At 28.9% G+C, this 17,193-nt stretch overlaps 2 protein-coding genes and 1 long non-coding RNA gene across 3 annotated transcripts in view; 1 reads left to right on the forward strand and 2 right to left on the reverse strand.

Moving 5' to 3' along the window:
• Positions 1-17,193, reverse strand: part of LOC147910467 (RING-box protein 2-like) — a 50,068-nt gene that overhangs the window by 25,557 nt on the left and 7,318 nt on the right. The gene's annotated exons all lie outside the window — the stretch shown is intronic.
• The window catches only part of Tret1 (trehalose transporter 1), a 29,442-nt gene that overhangs the window by 6,627 nt on the left and 5,622 nt on the right, over positions 1-17,193 (forward strand). The window contains exons 2-3 of the mRNA XM_011059352.2: positions 8,505-8,948; positions 15,349-15,474. Coding sequence (XP_011057654.1) covers positions 8,505-8,948; positions 15,349-15,474 — 570 coding nt within the window. The remainder of the gene's footprint in view (positions 1-8,504; positions 8,949-15,348; positions 15,475-17,193) is intronic.
• LOC147910469 (uncharacterized) lies at positions 1,384-7,610 on the reverse strand. Its single transcript, XR_015548313.1, has 2 exons — positions 6,225-7,610; positions 1,384-6,154 (listed from the first exon to the last, which is right to left on the reverse strand). It is a non-coding gene; the product is annotated as an uncharacterized LOC147910469 (long non-coding RNA).

Here is a 17,193-nt window from a genome sequence, read left to right on the forward strand (position 1 = left end):
AAAATACGTAAAGTCAATAATAACACGGCAGCCACAAACTAATCATGTGTTTGAAAATATGCATCAAAAGAAAGAGAGAAAGAGAGGGGGGAGGGAGGGAGAGAGAGAGAGAGAGAAAGAAATAATTCCTGAAACAAACGAAACTTCATGTTAAATCCATCAGTCTGCATTCTTCTATACGTTTGCCCGAGTTTCATTTCACGATATAAGAAATATTGCACGTAAAACGACTTGATATCATTATATTTTATAAATTAAGAATATCATCTAAACCTATCACATCACAGATGTTTCGGCATGTAAGACATTATACGACATCAATGGTCACTTTTATTAGATAGAATTTGTCACACCTTTTCTCTTTTCCCATCCCTTGATGCTTGAGGAGACATGTTTGGGTCACTTTATATACGGGACATTCCTAACACGGATGAATTGCACTACAATTTCACGTGCGCCGTAACTCTACGGCACTTTTAAATATTCTCACATAGAAAATAATAATAGGATTTGCACGTCTCCCGATAACGCACCGACATGCCATAAATCGCGAGCAAATGACTGCCAAGATACCGCAATGCACTATCGTCACTATCATCTTATACTATTCTTCTCACTCCGCCATATCGCCATGCGTGAAATAATATATTTCGATTAGGACGTGAGAAATGCAGTCGACTTATCTTCACGTTAATTGTCTCACGGACGCAGCACTAAAATGCATCAGCAACAACCGTCGCAAGTCTCTACGCCGCCGGTACGTCCATCATTGTTCTAAAATGTTCCAAAACAGTTTTTTCATTCCATAAAAAATAAGGAAATGATTTCGCTCACTGCAAAAGAGCAAGGACAGCTACCACTCGTATCGTCGCGCGAACGAGAAGATTTAACGACAGAGAAAGAAAATTTCGATAGATATATATATATATATATATATATATATATATATATATATATATTTGATATAATTATTTGATGGAATTAAATTCTTAAGGCTCGTTTAACATGATGTCCATGCAGTCAATTAGTTCAATATTATTTCATTAGTTGGAACTAATTATTAATGTCAATTGGAACACGTTTCAGGTTAAAATTCTGATATGAATGTAAGAAATGACGAAGAAATTCATGATGAACAAAATTGAAAGATCTCGTCCGCGCGATGTGTTGAAACTTTAATTCTTATTATTCATTGCATTCATTATTCTTCTACTTTTCTCAACGAACTGTTTTAAGAGGACAATGCCAGCACAAAATATTTTTATTTGTCAGTGTTACTTAAGTCGCACTGGGAGAAGCGTAAAATGAATCACGAGCTTCACTCAAAATTGAGAATTGAAACTGTCATAATAGATTTAAATATATATTTAATTAAGTTTAAACTTTTGTATATGTTCAGCTTTATAAATTATTTCATACAATTTCATACAATTTCAATGAAAAAAATTGCTCAATATTAATTTTTGATCAATCTTGGATTAAGATAATCATGGATTTGTCAGATTTAAATGACTGCGAACGTTTTATTTCTCTTTCTATAATAATTTCTATTAACAAATTTTAATTTTACAACAAATAATAACGATCCTACATTTCATATTGCAAATATCGAGATAAAATGTTATTCTATTAATTCAAATTTAGATATTAAAGATTTTGTTTCCTAAAACAAAAAAAAAACAATATTTTAAATATACAATGCATAATATGAATTCTAAAATATCACAATCTGAATAAAATTTTTAATGTAAAATGTTTCAATCTAAATTTTAAATCATTTGAAAAAAACAATCATATAACTTTCATTTGATGATTTATCTTAGCTAAAATATGTATATCTCAAATAGTGATAATATTAACAATAACGCAATCTAAAGTCCACTGTGAAACAAGTGTGTAAAATTACATGAATAACAGCAAACATAATTTATATATGTATCTACATATTTTAGTATACGTGTATAGAAGTACAATTCAATATTATTTTTGTTATAATTTTTATTCGCGTAATTTTTTGACATACCTTTTCAACATCACGTCAATGTGATTCCTAAGCGCATGTTGCGCTCCCACGCTTCTATTCACGTGGTTGCATTGCAGCATATCATGTGCGTGTCAAAGGATTAAAAATGAAGTTATAATTTCCGGAAAATGATCAAAACACGTATGATACATTATGCGACGTAAATTAAATTGAAAATTTTACGAATCATCATCATCATCGTTACTGTCTGACTTTACTTATTATTATCATCTATATCTATAATGATATTATCTATAGTGTCTACAATGATATCTATAATGAGTTTTAAAATAGTGCTTGTGTCAATGCGAAATCGATTTAATACAAATTTGCTATTTTCAACATATATAACTATGTATTTTATCCTCTTCAAAATTAATGCCATTTTATAAAACTTTATTTTAAAAGTTCGGTATAATTTTCATTAGACATTCGTAGTTATTCATAATCTCTAGATTTTTGAAATAATTTTAACACCACTCATTTTATTTATTTTATAATTAAAGATGAATTAACTTTAGCAAATCGACACTCAATCAAAAAAAATGATAAAATATGATCAGTTAGCGTAATTATTAGATTTAACGGTAAGATGTAATCTATATTAACACATTATTGCTTTTAAAAATTTTAAGAAAAAATTCACGATAAAAAAATTCACAATAAAATAAATTATTTAATAATTTTATAATATTTATGTTTAAACTTCCAAAAATGTTATTGTACTACATAATTATTATCATAATACTCTGATTGATTCTGATCTAATTGATTCTGAAATAATGTTGCGAAAGCACTATACTGACAATTGGTAGCACAAGAAAGAGAAATACGCGTTCTTATACTATGAACAAAATGACGAAGCATCTATCACATGGAACAAAATGTACTTTGGCAGATGTCTATAAGATACAAAAATAATATTAATTCAACGAAAGACTTCACATTGGAAAGCACTAAAAATATTTCGTGTGGGTTGTACGACTAATTTAGAAAGAGTCATCTCCAAGAGCTATCGACCAGAGCTTTGCGTAATGTAGTTGAAGATTCGCATTCAAGGTCATTCGGAAAATTTTCCGCCGTTATCATCCGGAAATTATGGACTCAAACATCTATGAAAAAAGTTCAAACAATAAATATTCAAAAGACATCTAGAAAAACTTTAAGTTTTGAAAGATGGAATCTTTTATATCCTTTTACAACGCTTTTTACATTTATGTTGCCTAAATGATTTCCCATCAATTGCATCAAATGACATTTAATTTTCAATATCGATAAAATAAATTTTTCATATGTAATTTTTTGTTGTTTTGATGAAGCCATTTTTAATTATATATTAACTTAATTGAAAATCTTTAATTGCCAATTACATGTGAAACTTGAATGAATATTGTAATAAATATATATTCATGTTTAAAAAAAAAAACAAGAATTTCTTGTGAAGTATAGTCACAAGAATGAAAAAACAAAGATTATATATATAACAAATTTCGGCGAACAATTAAGGAAAAATTGATCAAGATTCCACAAACGGAGCAACATATATTATCACTCGGTATGATCGATTAAAAAAGAAAATTGAATTATGCATGTCGCTGCTTAAAATCAAACTTAGAATAGTAATCATTAGTTTTTGTAATTCAGTTGATGCTCAATACAAACTGTATATTATATATACTATATATACTATACAATTACAATTATATACATATATGATGTCTACGACGTAATATACTTCACATGTTACGAAATGTTCCTTCTAATTTGTCAGGATTAACTTTTGATTGCTTGATGAAAATTACATGGTAGAGTCACATAGTTGAAATGAAACATTTTTTTCTGATTGGACAAACAGAAGTCATTTTTTTTTTAATCAGGCAAATACGTTATACAAAATGCAAATATCAAATCTTTTCTGTCCGTTGGTGTATTAGAAGAATGTTGGCATATTGCGTTTGATCCAAATTTATTGCCCTTGTCATGTATCTTTTATTTTTATTTTATTTTTTAAAAAAGCTATTAGAAAGAATAATTGAGATAAGATAATCAAAATGTAGAATCTATACTTAATTAATCTACATTCATGTTATAAATACACATATTAAAATCTTATTTTTATTTCCTATAAATGTGATAGCAAATGAAATAAAATAAATAATACGTAAATATTGACAATCATAATCCTTATTTGTAAACTTTTATATATATATATATATATATATATATCTAGAAAAGTCACGTATATATTATTACTGCCCTAATGAACTACTTACATCTTTGAAAGACAGATCTAATGTTGTTAAATATATATAAAGATAATTGAATGTTGTTCTTCTATATTTTGCTCATTAACAAAATTTTTTATAATTCTCTCTCTCTCTTTCTCTCTCTCTCTCTCTTCTCTAACTAATAAAATATAATAATTAAATCTTTTACTTAATAAATTGGCAAAAAACTTTCTTTATAAGAATATTATCACATATTTAATCATCAAATCATATCACCAAATATTTCATTTTATTAAAAGCGTTGATATATCACTACAATATAAATTATAAATAAATTTTCAAAGCTACTTTCAAAGTTAAGTAATTTTCAAAGTTAGGTTTCATTTAGTTTCAATTTTTGTTTTGCATCCCTTAAGGCATTTCCCTCTTGGAGCAAAGAGTCATATTCATCCCTAAGTCGTTTAAAATTGCAAAATTACGCTATCTAACTAACTGTAAAATACATCTGCGATTTATGCGCTACTATTTCCAAGTAATTTCCAAGTAATTTCGATTTTTGCGCTGCAATTTTAAAAAAATAATTTTGGAATCGCAATAATTTATATCGGAAATGCTATGTGCTCATCGTGTATGAAATTGTATTGACCTTTTAAACAATATTTTAAAGAATGCGATATTGTAAACTATTAATCATAATTACAGGCGATATGATCCGCATATATTTTTTCGTGAATTGATAATAAACATACTAGAACTTTTTTATACAAGAGCACACAAAAGTGAATTCTAAAGAGCAAGTCGATAATTACGTCAAAGCAAACACTTCGTTTTGCTTCGAGACGTCAGAGTTCATATCATATATATGTGAACTTTACCTCGCATGTAAGAGACACGTGATAATTGCGAGATAAACAGACAATTTTTCGACACAATAGTTATATCAATATAATAGGAAGCGTCACATCACACATTCATACAAAGAATAATCATGCTTCACGCTGAATTGGACAAGAGTTCACTTCTAGGACAATCTTTATATCCAACTGATTGTTGTACGATGCAATGTTCCGCTTTAATGTTCAGCCTTCAAGACGGACATTGTAAAATTTAATAACGCCTTTTTTCTAGAATAGAAGGGGCACAAATCAACATTTCGAGTATCTACTTAATGATTTTATCGCACTGATTTATTCTTAGTATTATACCGCTGATAGAATATGCTAAAACTTAGGTCTTATTAGAAATCACATCAAAATTTCGATGGAAAATGACAAAGAACTGTGATTGTGAATAACGTGTTTTTCTACTTGATACGAATACAATCATGTAGAAACAGTAAGAAGAGAAAGAGAGAAAAAAGATGGGAAAAAATTGCAAAAAAACATTGTGCAAATCGATTAATTTTACATTATACCCAAGTATTTATAATATATTTTTAAGAGAGAATACGTAAATTCGATGCTAAAATTAAACATCATTGCAGTGACTTCATTTTGCGTGTAATTTCTTTAAAAATATAAAAGTACTGATATAAATAATTTTAATTGACGTAAAAATATTTTTGTGATGCATCTCTCTCAGATACAGGATTATACTGTCATATTATGGACGGAAAGTTTATGAAAAGAAGAGCATAAAAACCACCGCGCAAAATATTGTTTGTGATATTTAATTATCATTACATTAATAAAACATTAGACGTTTCGGCCACAATCTGGTCATCTTCAGCAAATTTACAATATTCTTAAAACGCAGAATTACATATATCTGACATTAAATTCAATCGTCGTGTAATATAACTATGTATAAACATGTTCTTTCATCTTGTGAAGGTGCATCGTACAACAATGTTGCAGCGCCAATTGTCATATTGCGAATTATGCAGAACAACAATTTCCAGATTCTAATTAAAAAAATTTTTTAACCTATCATTAATATCTTCTAGTCGAAATGTATGAGAATAGAATCGTTACCTGTTTTACAGCAAAAAAATGATGAATTTTCAGTCCTTTATATATCCATCCACAGTTGGAAATTTGTCATATCGTATATGTTACCAGTATTTATATATATGTGTCAAAAGTTTAGATTGTTCTAGAATTATAATATTTATTAAATGTGAGAGAGATTTTTCTTTAGAAAAGACATTAAACTTTTGACACATATATATAAATACTGGTAACATATATGATATGACAAATAATAACACACAATGTCACGACAAATTTCCATCTGTGTAAAGGATATACTTAAGATTCATCATTCTTTTGCTTAAACCTTAAGGTAACGATTCTATTCTCATACATTTCGACTAGAAGATATTAATGATAGGTTAAAAAATTTTTTAAATTAGAATCTGGAAATTCTTGTTCTTGTTCAATATGATAATTGGCGCTGCAACATTGTTGTACGATGCACCTTCACAAGATGAAAGAACATGTTTATACATAGTTACACGACGGTTGAATTTAATGTCAGATATATGTAATTCTGCGTTTTAAGAATATTGTAAATTTACTGAAGATGGCCAGATTGTGGCCGAAACGTCTAATGTTTTATTAATGTAATGATAATTAAATATCACAAACCTTATCTTGTGCGGTGATTTTTATGCTCTTCTTTTCATAAGTTTTGATTTATATAAACCACATTCGTTTTTATTATGTAGGAAAATTAATAATTAAACTTTATTGACATTTTACAAAATAATAAAAAAATTAAATTTAGAGATTTCTTTTCATCAAGTTAAGAAATCATAAAATCAAAAATTAAAAATAATTCTGCTCAAATAATATCATCATTCAGATGATTTACATTAATAAGAACAGACATTCATCTCTTTTTCGGTTTCTTAAATAGGTGCTCGATTATTACGTAAGATTGTTTATTCTAGACTGTGATAATTACGAGATTTTGGCTTTAGGATCGAACGGAACCCTCTTATCATGTAATGTTTTGCGTCAACAGAAATATTCGCAAATGTACTGTACTCGTTGTTAGTAATGAAGTTCAACACGGGTTATCACTCAGGGGTAAAAAAGTCATCTAATCTCCGACCCGGCACCATCACTTGGTTCTTTATCACTTTTCGTCATTGGTTCATTCGATAATCATATTCTTTTTTCCTTTCTTTCTCATTCTCGCTTGCTCATTTCTCTTGCTCTGCCTGCTCATGCTGGCGTTATTCACCCTCTACTTTTTTCTTACAATGTGATTCGACTCCCTCTCTACTAGCATATTTTCATAGCAATTCTTGATAAAGTGATTCTTGAAAACAGTATAAATAGTCCAACTTTGATGTTTCATACCTTCGAGTGAACAGCTAAGCCATTAAACGGACGTTTATTCTTCGACAATCGGTAACGCGATTTTGTTTTTTACTTGCTCTTTCTTCTTGCAGTTCTTGTTACTTTATATTCGGTGATTTTCTTGGTGTATAGTTTTCATAAATATATATCTTATTTCATGCAGATTTCATATTTGTTATCATCCTCTTGCGAAAGTAATCGGTAATTTTGAAAATTTCCAAGTGATTTCTGTGTTATAGATAAATAAATGTGTCGTGAATAAAATGTGTTAGAAATAATAAAAGATTTTTGCAATTTTTTATTATTAAATTCTATTATTAGAAAATTAAAAATAATATGTAACTTAAATGTATTCGATATTTTCGAAATATGATATATTTAAAAAAAAATCTGATATTTTCTGATATTTAAAAAGTGTAGGTTTTTTTATAACACTTGAATTAATTCGGTTGAAAATATATTTTTTATAATATGAATTGTTTATTATATGTGAAACTTTATCACAAAGAGGAACAGTCTGGTAACATCCAGTTTAACTCCTCTCTAGCGGTTATCTCCAGTTTCAACTCGTACATTTTCATTCATTTTTGTAAAATAAGTTCGAAATATATTTTACTGAAATTGAAATAAGTAGAGAAATCTTGCGTTATTTATCTAATCGCAATCAGTAACAATTTTATTATAATTTTATTTTCCCATATTAAACAAAAATAGCAAATTTCGTGTCCTGTATAAGATCCTATTGTCGTTTATTATATATTTCTTCTTAGAAAAGTTCTGTCTATGTTTTTTTGTTAGAAAAGTTCTAACAATATTCTCTTCTGTTTGATCAAATGATCATTTTGATAACGTCCATCTATCTCTCATCACAATTTCAAAAATGCAGATCAAAAAATGCACTTCAACTGATAAATCGTTAAAATAAATCATAATTCTATATTTCAGGAGCGCAGCGTTTTACCCAAATATCCGAGGGTTTCCCCGGTCATCAGACCTTCGCCGTCCAGTTCTGGGTCCACCCTAGACTGTTCATCGAACATCACCCTCGTGACCAACACCAGTCCCTTCAACAGCCAGACCGCCCTTATCACCGAGAAAAGATATTTCTCTGGCGACGCTGGCAAGGGATCCAATCACTACTATGCCGAGAACTTGAGGAACAATCATCAAAAGGCTTTAAACAAGTCGCGAATCTATGATCCACTCAATAAAAATCAAGACGTCGATTACAAGCAACTAGATCCACTACTACCGAGCGAACAAAGTTCAAGCATCAACATTCTCATGGATCCCCCGGACGTGAAAGTACCGAAAGATTCGCAAGAACCATTGCCATCCTTGGAGTTTAAAAGGGAACCCGAACAATCATGGTTACGATTTGCCGCCCAGGTAAGTTATATATGTTTCATAGATTTACATGGAATTCTTTTCAATACTTAGAATCTTTGAGCAATTCCAAATCGATTAAAATAAAAAAATATGCACAACTTTTCTTTTATAGACAAATTAATAAAAATAAAATTAAAAATAACTGCAGTTAATCCGATCAATAATATAACACCGCTTACTCTGTGAGTTCTGTTTTGAAATGTGTATTTCAATCAGCAAGGCAGGATGTTATCAATTATATAGGTAACTTCAATTAACGAAAATAAAAAATTAAGGCCGCAACATAAACCTTTATATAACATAGAAAGCATAACATAGAAAGCATAAGAAAATCAATAAGTTCTTTATTTCATGAAAAGAAAGGAAATGAAGAAATTCTGATTGGTTAATTTTCTTATATATTATGCGTTATATATAACGCAAAATTCTGTGCTCCCTCCTTTACGAAATCACACGTTGAAAACGAAAAATAATCTCATAAGCAATACGTGCAAATAATAATTTATGAAGAAACTCACACGTGTTCCTCACTCATAATATGTTCATATAATATTGTCTATATATATATATATATATATATATATATATATATATATATATATAGAGCAAGTGTATTTCATTACTATTTCATAAATCATCCAATGCGGTTAAATTGCAGTTAGAATATTACAATACATTCAATTATCATGAAATGTTCATGTTTAAATGTCTGATTAAAGATCTTCCTTCCTTTTTTACTATTAGAAATCACTTCTTTGAGAATAAACTGCTAGATTTAAGACTTCTGAGTAATCGCCGTGGCCATACTGAATCGTGATGTTATGAGCGAGAAATGATACGTTAATTTTTGTTATATGCCGTTTGTAAATAAAGACAATTTAAATAAAACGAAATTATGACATCGCTTTAAAACACCTGTCAAAATGGGTGGAAGCTATCCTTAGCCTCCCTGACAGTCAGTAAATAGTCATAAAAAATGGTAAAAGAACGTCAAGTCTTTACGTCAAGTTTACTTAATACGTGCATAGCTGTACACTTTCACGTGCCTAGCTTTTCACTTTCACGTGCCTTTTACGTGCTATTTACTGATTGCCAAAAAAAGAAGAATAGCTTTGACCTATTTTTAAAACTGTTTTAAAGTGATCTCATTTCGTTTTATCCAAATTATCTTCATTTACACATGTAATAAAAATAAATATATACTTATAATAAAGAAATGTTTATTTGAAACTATTAAAAAAAAATTACTTAGATTTAGAAATTTTTTTTTAGTGTACGTACATAGTTTGTTTAAAGTATAAATATTAATACATTTGTAAAAATGATTCAAATACATCCTTAAGGATCGCATGACATACAGTAGTATGACCATATGTACGATCCGACGACGATGCATCATCCTTTATTTACTTCATGAAATTTACAATGTTACAACATGTTTAGAATATTACGAAGAATATTACGTAATTTCTATTACGTAATATTCTTCGTATAAAAACTATAATTTTAAAAACTAAAAAAATCACATTTTTATATTACTTTTATATTACTTGAAAATTACTTATTTATATAAAAATCTTTATATAAAAGTTACTTCGCAATACATTACATACATGTTTTTCCTTTGTGTTTTACAATAAGTCATAAAATAGTTAATAAATTATTATTTAATAATTAATATCGGAATAAATTAGCAAAACACATTACTTGTTATACGTATATTATGCAAAAGTCTTTTATTTTATTAATTAATAAAATTGTATATATCTATTCGCGTTTATACTGAATTTTTATATTCATATATTAAAAATTTAATACTGAAAACTCAAAGCATTTTTTCAAAAATATTTATATGGAGTTGGAATAATTTTTGCTGTAGTGAAAATAATGAAGTATTCATATATGAATTGGAACGTTTACACATTAAATATTTTGTTCTATTATATGAGTACAATTTATTATATGAGTATAATTTATTGCGCGCCGAAATCTATTACGCAATCGAAATGATCGGCATAATTGTATAAGAACAAGAAAGGATGAATGAAAAGCAGACGCAACCCTGTAACGAATATCGCAACCTTATATAACGTTGAATACTATACTTTCTTTGAGGTTGCCATTGACATTCATGGCTGATGGTAGCATGAGCGCCGTCAAAATTTCTCAATTGTTATATTATTTTGTATTACGCGGAAAATAAATTTATTTACGTGAACTGTTCGTAATTAAAAACAGATGAAAGTTATCTACGTAGAAAAAAAATGCAAAAATACGTGGTGCAATAATCATTCATTGCTATGACATTCATACAATATTATCAACAATTCTGTGCGAAAATTAGAATTCCTCATGAAATATTCAAGTCTCGAAACATTTCATGTCCTTAAATCATATCCTTAAAATTATGGCCATTATGTTTTTATATTGTATCTTCGCATGTATTAGAATGTTATTCACGTATTTATATTTACATATTCGTATAACTAATTTAATATTCATACAGTCAAACAAAAAGGCAACATATGAAAAAATACGAAAAAATACTATTAATATATATTAATACTATATAATAAAACAATGTTTTACGCCATAAAGCGATGAACATTTATCGAGCAAGAAATCAATAATTAATCTTCATTACATAAACAATCGTATTCCCGCTATGCATATATTAAAAGTAACTGTAGCTGTAATTATTTACTGTATTCATCAAGTTGTCTTGCTAAAATTTAATAGACTATGATGAATGCAAATATTATATCAAAATAGTATATCAGCATCAATTATAATAATTAATAATCGCGCGCGCAAAATGGTACATTTAAATTTACATATGAAATGAAATATAATGAATTAAAAGAAAAATAATTTCCTGTGTAGACAAAAGCAAAAATGATTATGGATCGACATTTACTTGTAAAATTGGAAAATTGAGAAATTCATTAAATGTTTTAAATTTCAGTTTTAAATTTGTATCAGGTCATTAAAATTTAGGTATTAAACGGAACGATTATTACAACATATCATTAGAATGAAGAAAAAAATAGTTAAAAAATTCGAAATATAAAAATCATATGTGTTTAACGAGGAACATCCTACATAATAATATCCTATAATAAACATATTGTATATCATCAGTTTTTAGCTGTTGTTTTCTCTCTATTTTAGTCGACATAACGGAAATAGAAAAACAATAAATAACTCATTTTTTATATTAATTGTCGAATTGATAGACATATTTAGAATAATGTTTTTGTTATTGCATTAAGTAGCGAGCTGAATGAATAATAAAATACTTAAGTCTTTATTGATATAGTATACACAATGTATGCTGTATTAACAAACTCTTTATTATCGTCAGTCTAGTCATTATTGATACAGCAAACACAATATATCAAAAGAATACAGTATATATAAACAGAGATTATATACTATGTATGTCTGTATGTCTAGTCTTTATTGATACAGCAAACACGATATACTAAAAGAATATAGTATATATAAACAAAGATTATATATTATGTTAAGTGCATAAAGGGATTCGATGATTTATATTTATCTTATCGATAAATGCACTTAGCATACATAGTTTACATTACATATATTATAAAATTAGAAATACAATAAATGTGCATATTTATGGTAAAAGTGAGGTGTAAATACGAATATGTATTTATGAATTTTCATACTTGTCTCTAATAATAGTTTTTGTAGTTATTCTATGATACTTTTAAATATTTCAAATGGTTAAATAATTAAATAAATAATATTTTTGCAATCCACCGACATTTGTGATTGAATAGAAACGATTTGCATTGTCGCTCCTATTTTATTAATATTTAAAAACGGTGGAAAATTTTTCAAGGAGAATGCGAATACAGAAAATATAATCATGATGTAATAAGATAGATGTAACATTTTCGTGAATACAGTAAAACCAATTAAATTTGAGCTTAAATATCGAAAAACAGTATGGTTATAAACGTATCAGAAAAATGGCATATCATTTTTTTACATGTCCATAATTCATGAAATTCTAGAAAAAAATCACATTTATATAACTTGCTTAATTATATTAAATATCTATTAGGTGCGCAACTAAGTTCTCGCTGTTATTTTGATGAAAATGCATCAAAATAACAGCGAGAACTTAGTTGCGCACCTAATATATTTCGAAATAATTATAACGACTTAGGTGTTCCCATAAAAACATTCGAATTTCGAATTTCGAGAATGCATTTGGACTCAAGTTCGATTAGTTGTTTTCTTACATGAATGAAATATGTTTTCAAAAACAAGACAGCATCAAAAAAGTTGCTTTAGAGACGTTATGGTCTATGATTTTTATTTGAATGAGAGTTTCATCATATTTCAAAATTACTCCAGAAAAATCTATGCTAAAACATACATATACTCCTCTTCATCTCCTTGTTCGAAATTTGAATCACGTATCGTCTCGAAAGCACGAAATGAAGGCGTCTTATCAAATGGATGGTATCTGCGATCATCTGATATGGGAGTAGTGATCTACGAAGTTTTTTCAACGACGTGATTTGCGAGGGGAAGGGATGGCCGGCCCCCAGCATTGCTCTCTATATAAAATCACCGTCGCGGTCCACAAGTGTCAATAGTTCGTATTATACTGTGACATCGAAAACTTCTACTCGCATCAGTGTGCGATCAATATCCATTTTTTTTTATTATCAATTCAGCCAAATCAATTGGTATCCGATCGATGATATAGGAGTGAGTTCTCATCTCTCGTCTCGAACACGGTTTGGGACTCTCGAAGGGTTTAAACTCGGTTTCTTCCACAATCACGTTTGCCGAGACATCTAGATTACAACCCTGATATAAGAACGCGAGTTTTCGAGTTACGGACTTTCAGAATCGATCTACCATTGTTACTCGACGAAACAAGCAGTAATGATATTCTCCATAATTCGGACAGATTTTTTATTAGAATTAGAGAGTCTTTAATCAAAATAAATTCGTTTATTGTCAGTTTATCCTATTGATTTCGGATAATATTCGGAACAATCCGGAAATTTTCGATATTTTACGATTCTGGTTCCTATCGCGAAATTGTAATGATCTTCACGTATAGTTGGAGAACAATGCTGTTTGTTTGAATCGAACAAATGATTCGTTAGATTGATACCAAAGTTTCATTAATCGGAAAATCGTGTTTGCAATTGGAATTAGAAAATAGTGTCACAATAGGTTCCTCGATTTATCTGGAATCATGAAACTTCTTCTGCGAGCGGACACTTATGTAAACATCGAATTGCCGGTAAACACGCCTACAGCAAAATGCACAATTACCCAGGTAAAAAATTAATTAAAATTTGTCTTTGTTATGTTCTTTAGATTTTTTTATTGCTATAAATAACTGAATAGATATAGCTATTTCCCATATAAAGGCAAAATAAAAAATGTATAATTTTGAAGAAACATAATCTTGATATAATCCTTGATAAATGTTATGTATAATATCAGAATTTATGTAATTTTGCACTCCATTTAATGATGCTAATTATTAAGATTTTTTAGTTTTAGGGTTCTTTTAAAATTAAATTATAATAATCTTGAAAACATAAACACAATTTTTCAATTGAAAATTATCTTCTTCGCTGGTTGTACTATGATTTTTATTGATCATACTTAAGATTTTTTTGTATGTTATAGTCATATTTAAATATACGAGGATTGTGAAAACAGAAAATTTTCTACGTGAATGTCGCAATCTTTTTCGGCATGATTTCTATGACGCAAATCGTACAATTGATCGAATACGAATTAAATTATTGCATCGATCTCGACTCTTTGCTATTTTAAAATAGATTCTACATATACAATAATTGTGTGTAAAGGAAATATACTCGACAATGAGAGATAAAAATATATAATATTCTCACAATTTCTACATTTCTTTTCTGCGCGACAGATTTGAAATTAGTATTTACTCCGGTATCTACTGACACTTCTAATCCATCTTACCGATTGAATTTATTCCGATACATTTATGGGTCAATTCTATGTAGAATCATAACTTTATTCTCGTAAGACTTGTAAGAACTTATGACTGAAATGCTTATAAATTTAGCAGTAGCTTTACAAATAGCTTCTTACTAATCGTAAGATTTGTGAGAAATCGTAGATACGAATTTACGAATAACCGTACATCTTATAATGAATAGAATTACAACTCAGGTCATAAGTTCTATAAGTCTTACAAGAACAAGTTACGAGCCTCATGATTCTGCTTAGAATTGACTCATTGATTTTCGATTAAGATTTAAAGAGATTTTTATTTTATAAGTAGGTGCTATAAAAGAGTCTAAGTTCACGTTCAGACCTTCATACATTTTTCATGCGATTTGTAATCTGTTTGCAGATATTAGCTGCATTATCGGTGTCGTTGGGTTCCATGCAAGTCGGCTATTCGTCTTCCTATACATCGCCAGCGCTGGTGTCGATGCGTGATAACACTACAGCGAGCTTTGAAGTCACCAAACAGATGGTGAGTCCAATAACTGCTGACATTTTTTAATATAATCTGCTTTATCCTTAACTCCTACGCGTTAAAAATTTATTGTACAGAAAGACAAATCGCGCACTTTATTAGGCATGTGCTTTACATCCGTATATTTACAGAAAGTAAAAGCCAAGTTTACGTAGAGAAGCGATCTCCGATGAACGTATTTATAAAAGTATTCAAAATAAAGTCGCAATCTGCGAATACACGACCATGAAATCTGATTTTATCGGAAGTGGAAGATTGTAGGAATTGGACACGGTTTCTTGAACATCTAAATTGCCAATTATATACGTTAACTGGTTAGCGGTAGCGTAAGAACAACTCGGGCAACTATTCGTGACTCATTGTATTTTTTGCGAAATCAAAAAGTGTCTTTTCAGAATCGCTTGATATTTTCATTTGATCTATAGTTTAATAATCTATAGTCTAATAATCAGTAGCTATGTTTTAATATCTATAAATATTATTTTCAAAGATTAATTTTATATCTTTTATGTGAAGTTGTCAGAGAATGCCAAACCGATATTTATGACATCATTTTTCTTTATTTCTGCATCGCAAACAGAAATTATTGCAATAGTATGTTTCTGTGCCCGTATAAAGACATTTTAAATTTATGATGTCAAGGAAAAATCCGACGGGATTGTTTATCGGCGACGCGTTGCAGATCAATACAAAGTAGAAGCCAAAGTTAAGCGCCGATGATAAACGATGTAAACGCGTCACTTATAAATTATCGCGTTCTACGCATGCGTATGAAAAGGTACGACCTTCGTTATTCAAAGGGTCAATGAATAATTAAAAGATTTAACCTCAAGTGCGTCATTGGTGTCTGGTCAGGGGCACGATGACCTGATTGCAATCGTATTGGCGAAGGAGCCGTTGTGCCCCAGTGGCCGAGAACGCGATTGGTTATCTCGCCAGACACGCCGACTTCGTCATAAGGCCTCAACATCGTGATCGAATCATCATCGATATCGATATCGGAAATTGATTCCAGATATGTAAGCGAGCGTGAATAAGATGCTTCCGCATTCAAAAGTGGGTCTCGCAAGCAGATTTAGGATATTCGTTTCGGGAAGCCCACTTTAATAAATTTGAGAACGAAAGGCAACAAAATGTTATTACAATGACTATTTTTTTAACATGCCAAAATATAATTAATTGTTTAAAGAGCTGTATACATATTGTATTTGAAAATTATTGCTTTTTCCTGTCATAAAAATTATTCGTTTATATTAAGATTATCCTGAGTGGAAAATTTTTAATTAATGCATAATCTCTATGCGATGATATACTAGATAATCTACGAAGATTTAAATAAATTTATTTTTAATCTTTAATGTAAAATATACTTTTGTATCTATTGGTAAAAATAGGAAAGCATAACTACTGATTGTGCGAATTTATTTTTGTAGTACTTTCAAAAGAATATATTTCTAAATATATATATATTTTGTTTTTATAAATTAAATAATATAAATATTTAAAATATTCTAATAATTGGATTTAGTTATATTCTAATAATTAATTAAAAAATAATATTTTATTAAAGTCTATCACAATAAAATCACTACCAATAATTTTGTAATAGCAATCATTATAACAATTATTCTACGTTTAGTGATCTCATTTGTAATAAAGATTTTGTAACTCGTTTCTGCGTTACGGTAACTTAATTAAAATACACGACAACGGATG

This window comes from Acromyrmex echinatior, chromosome 2 (genome assembly GCF_024713525.1).
Source record: "Acromyrmex echinatior isolate Ae372 chromosome 2, ASM2471352v2, whole genome shotgun sequence".
Classification (NCBI taxonomy): Eukaryota; Metazoa; Arthropoda; class Insecta; order Hymenoptera; family Formicidae; genus Acromyrmex; species Acromyrmex echinatior.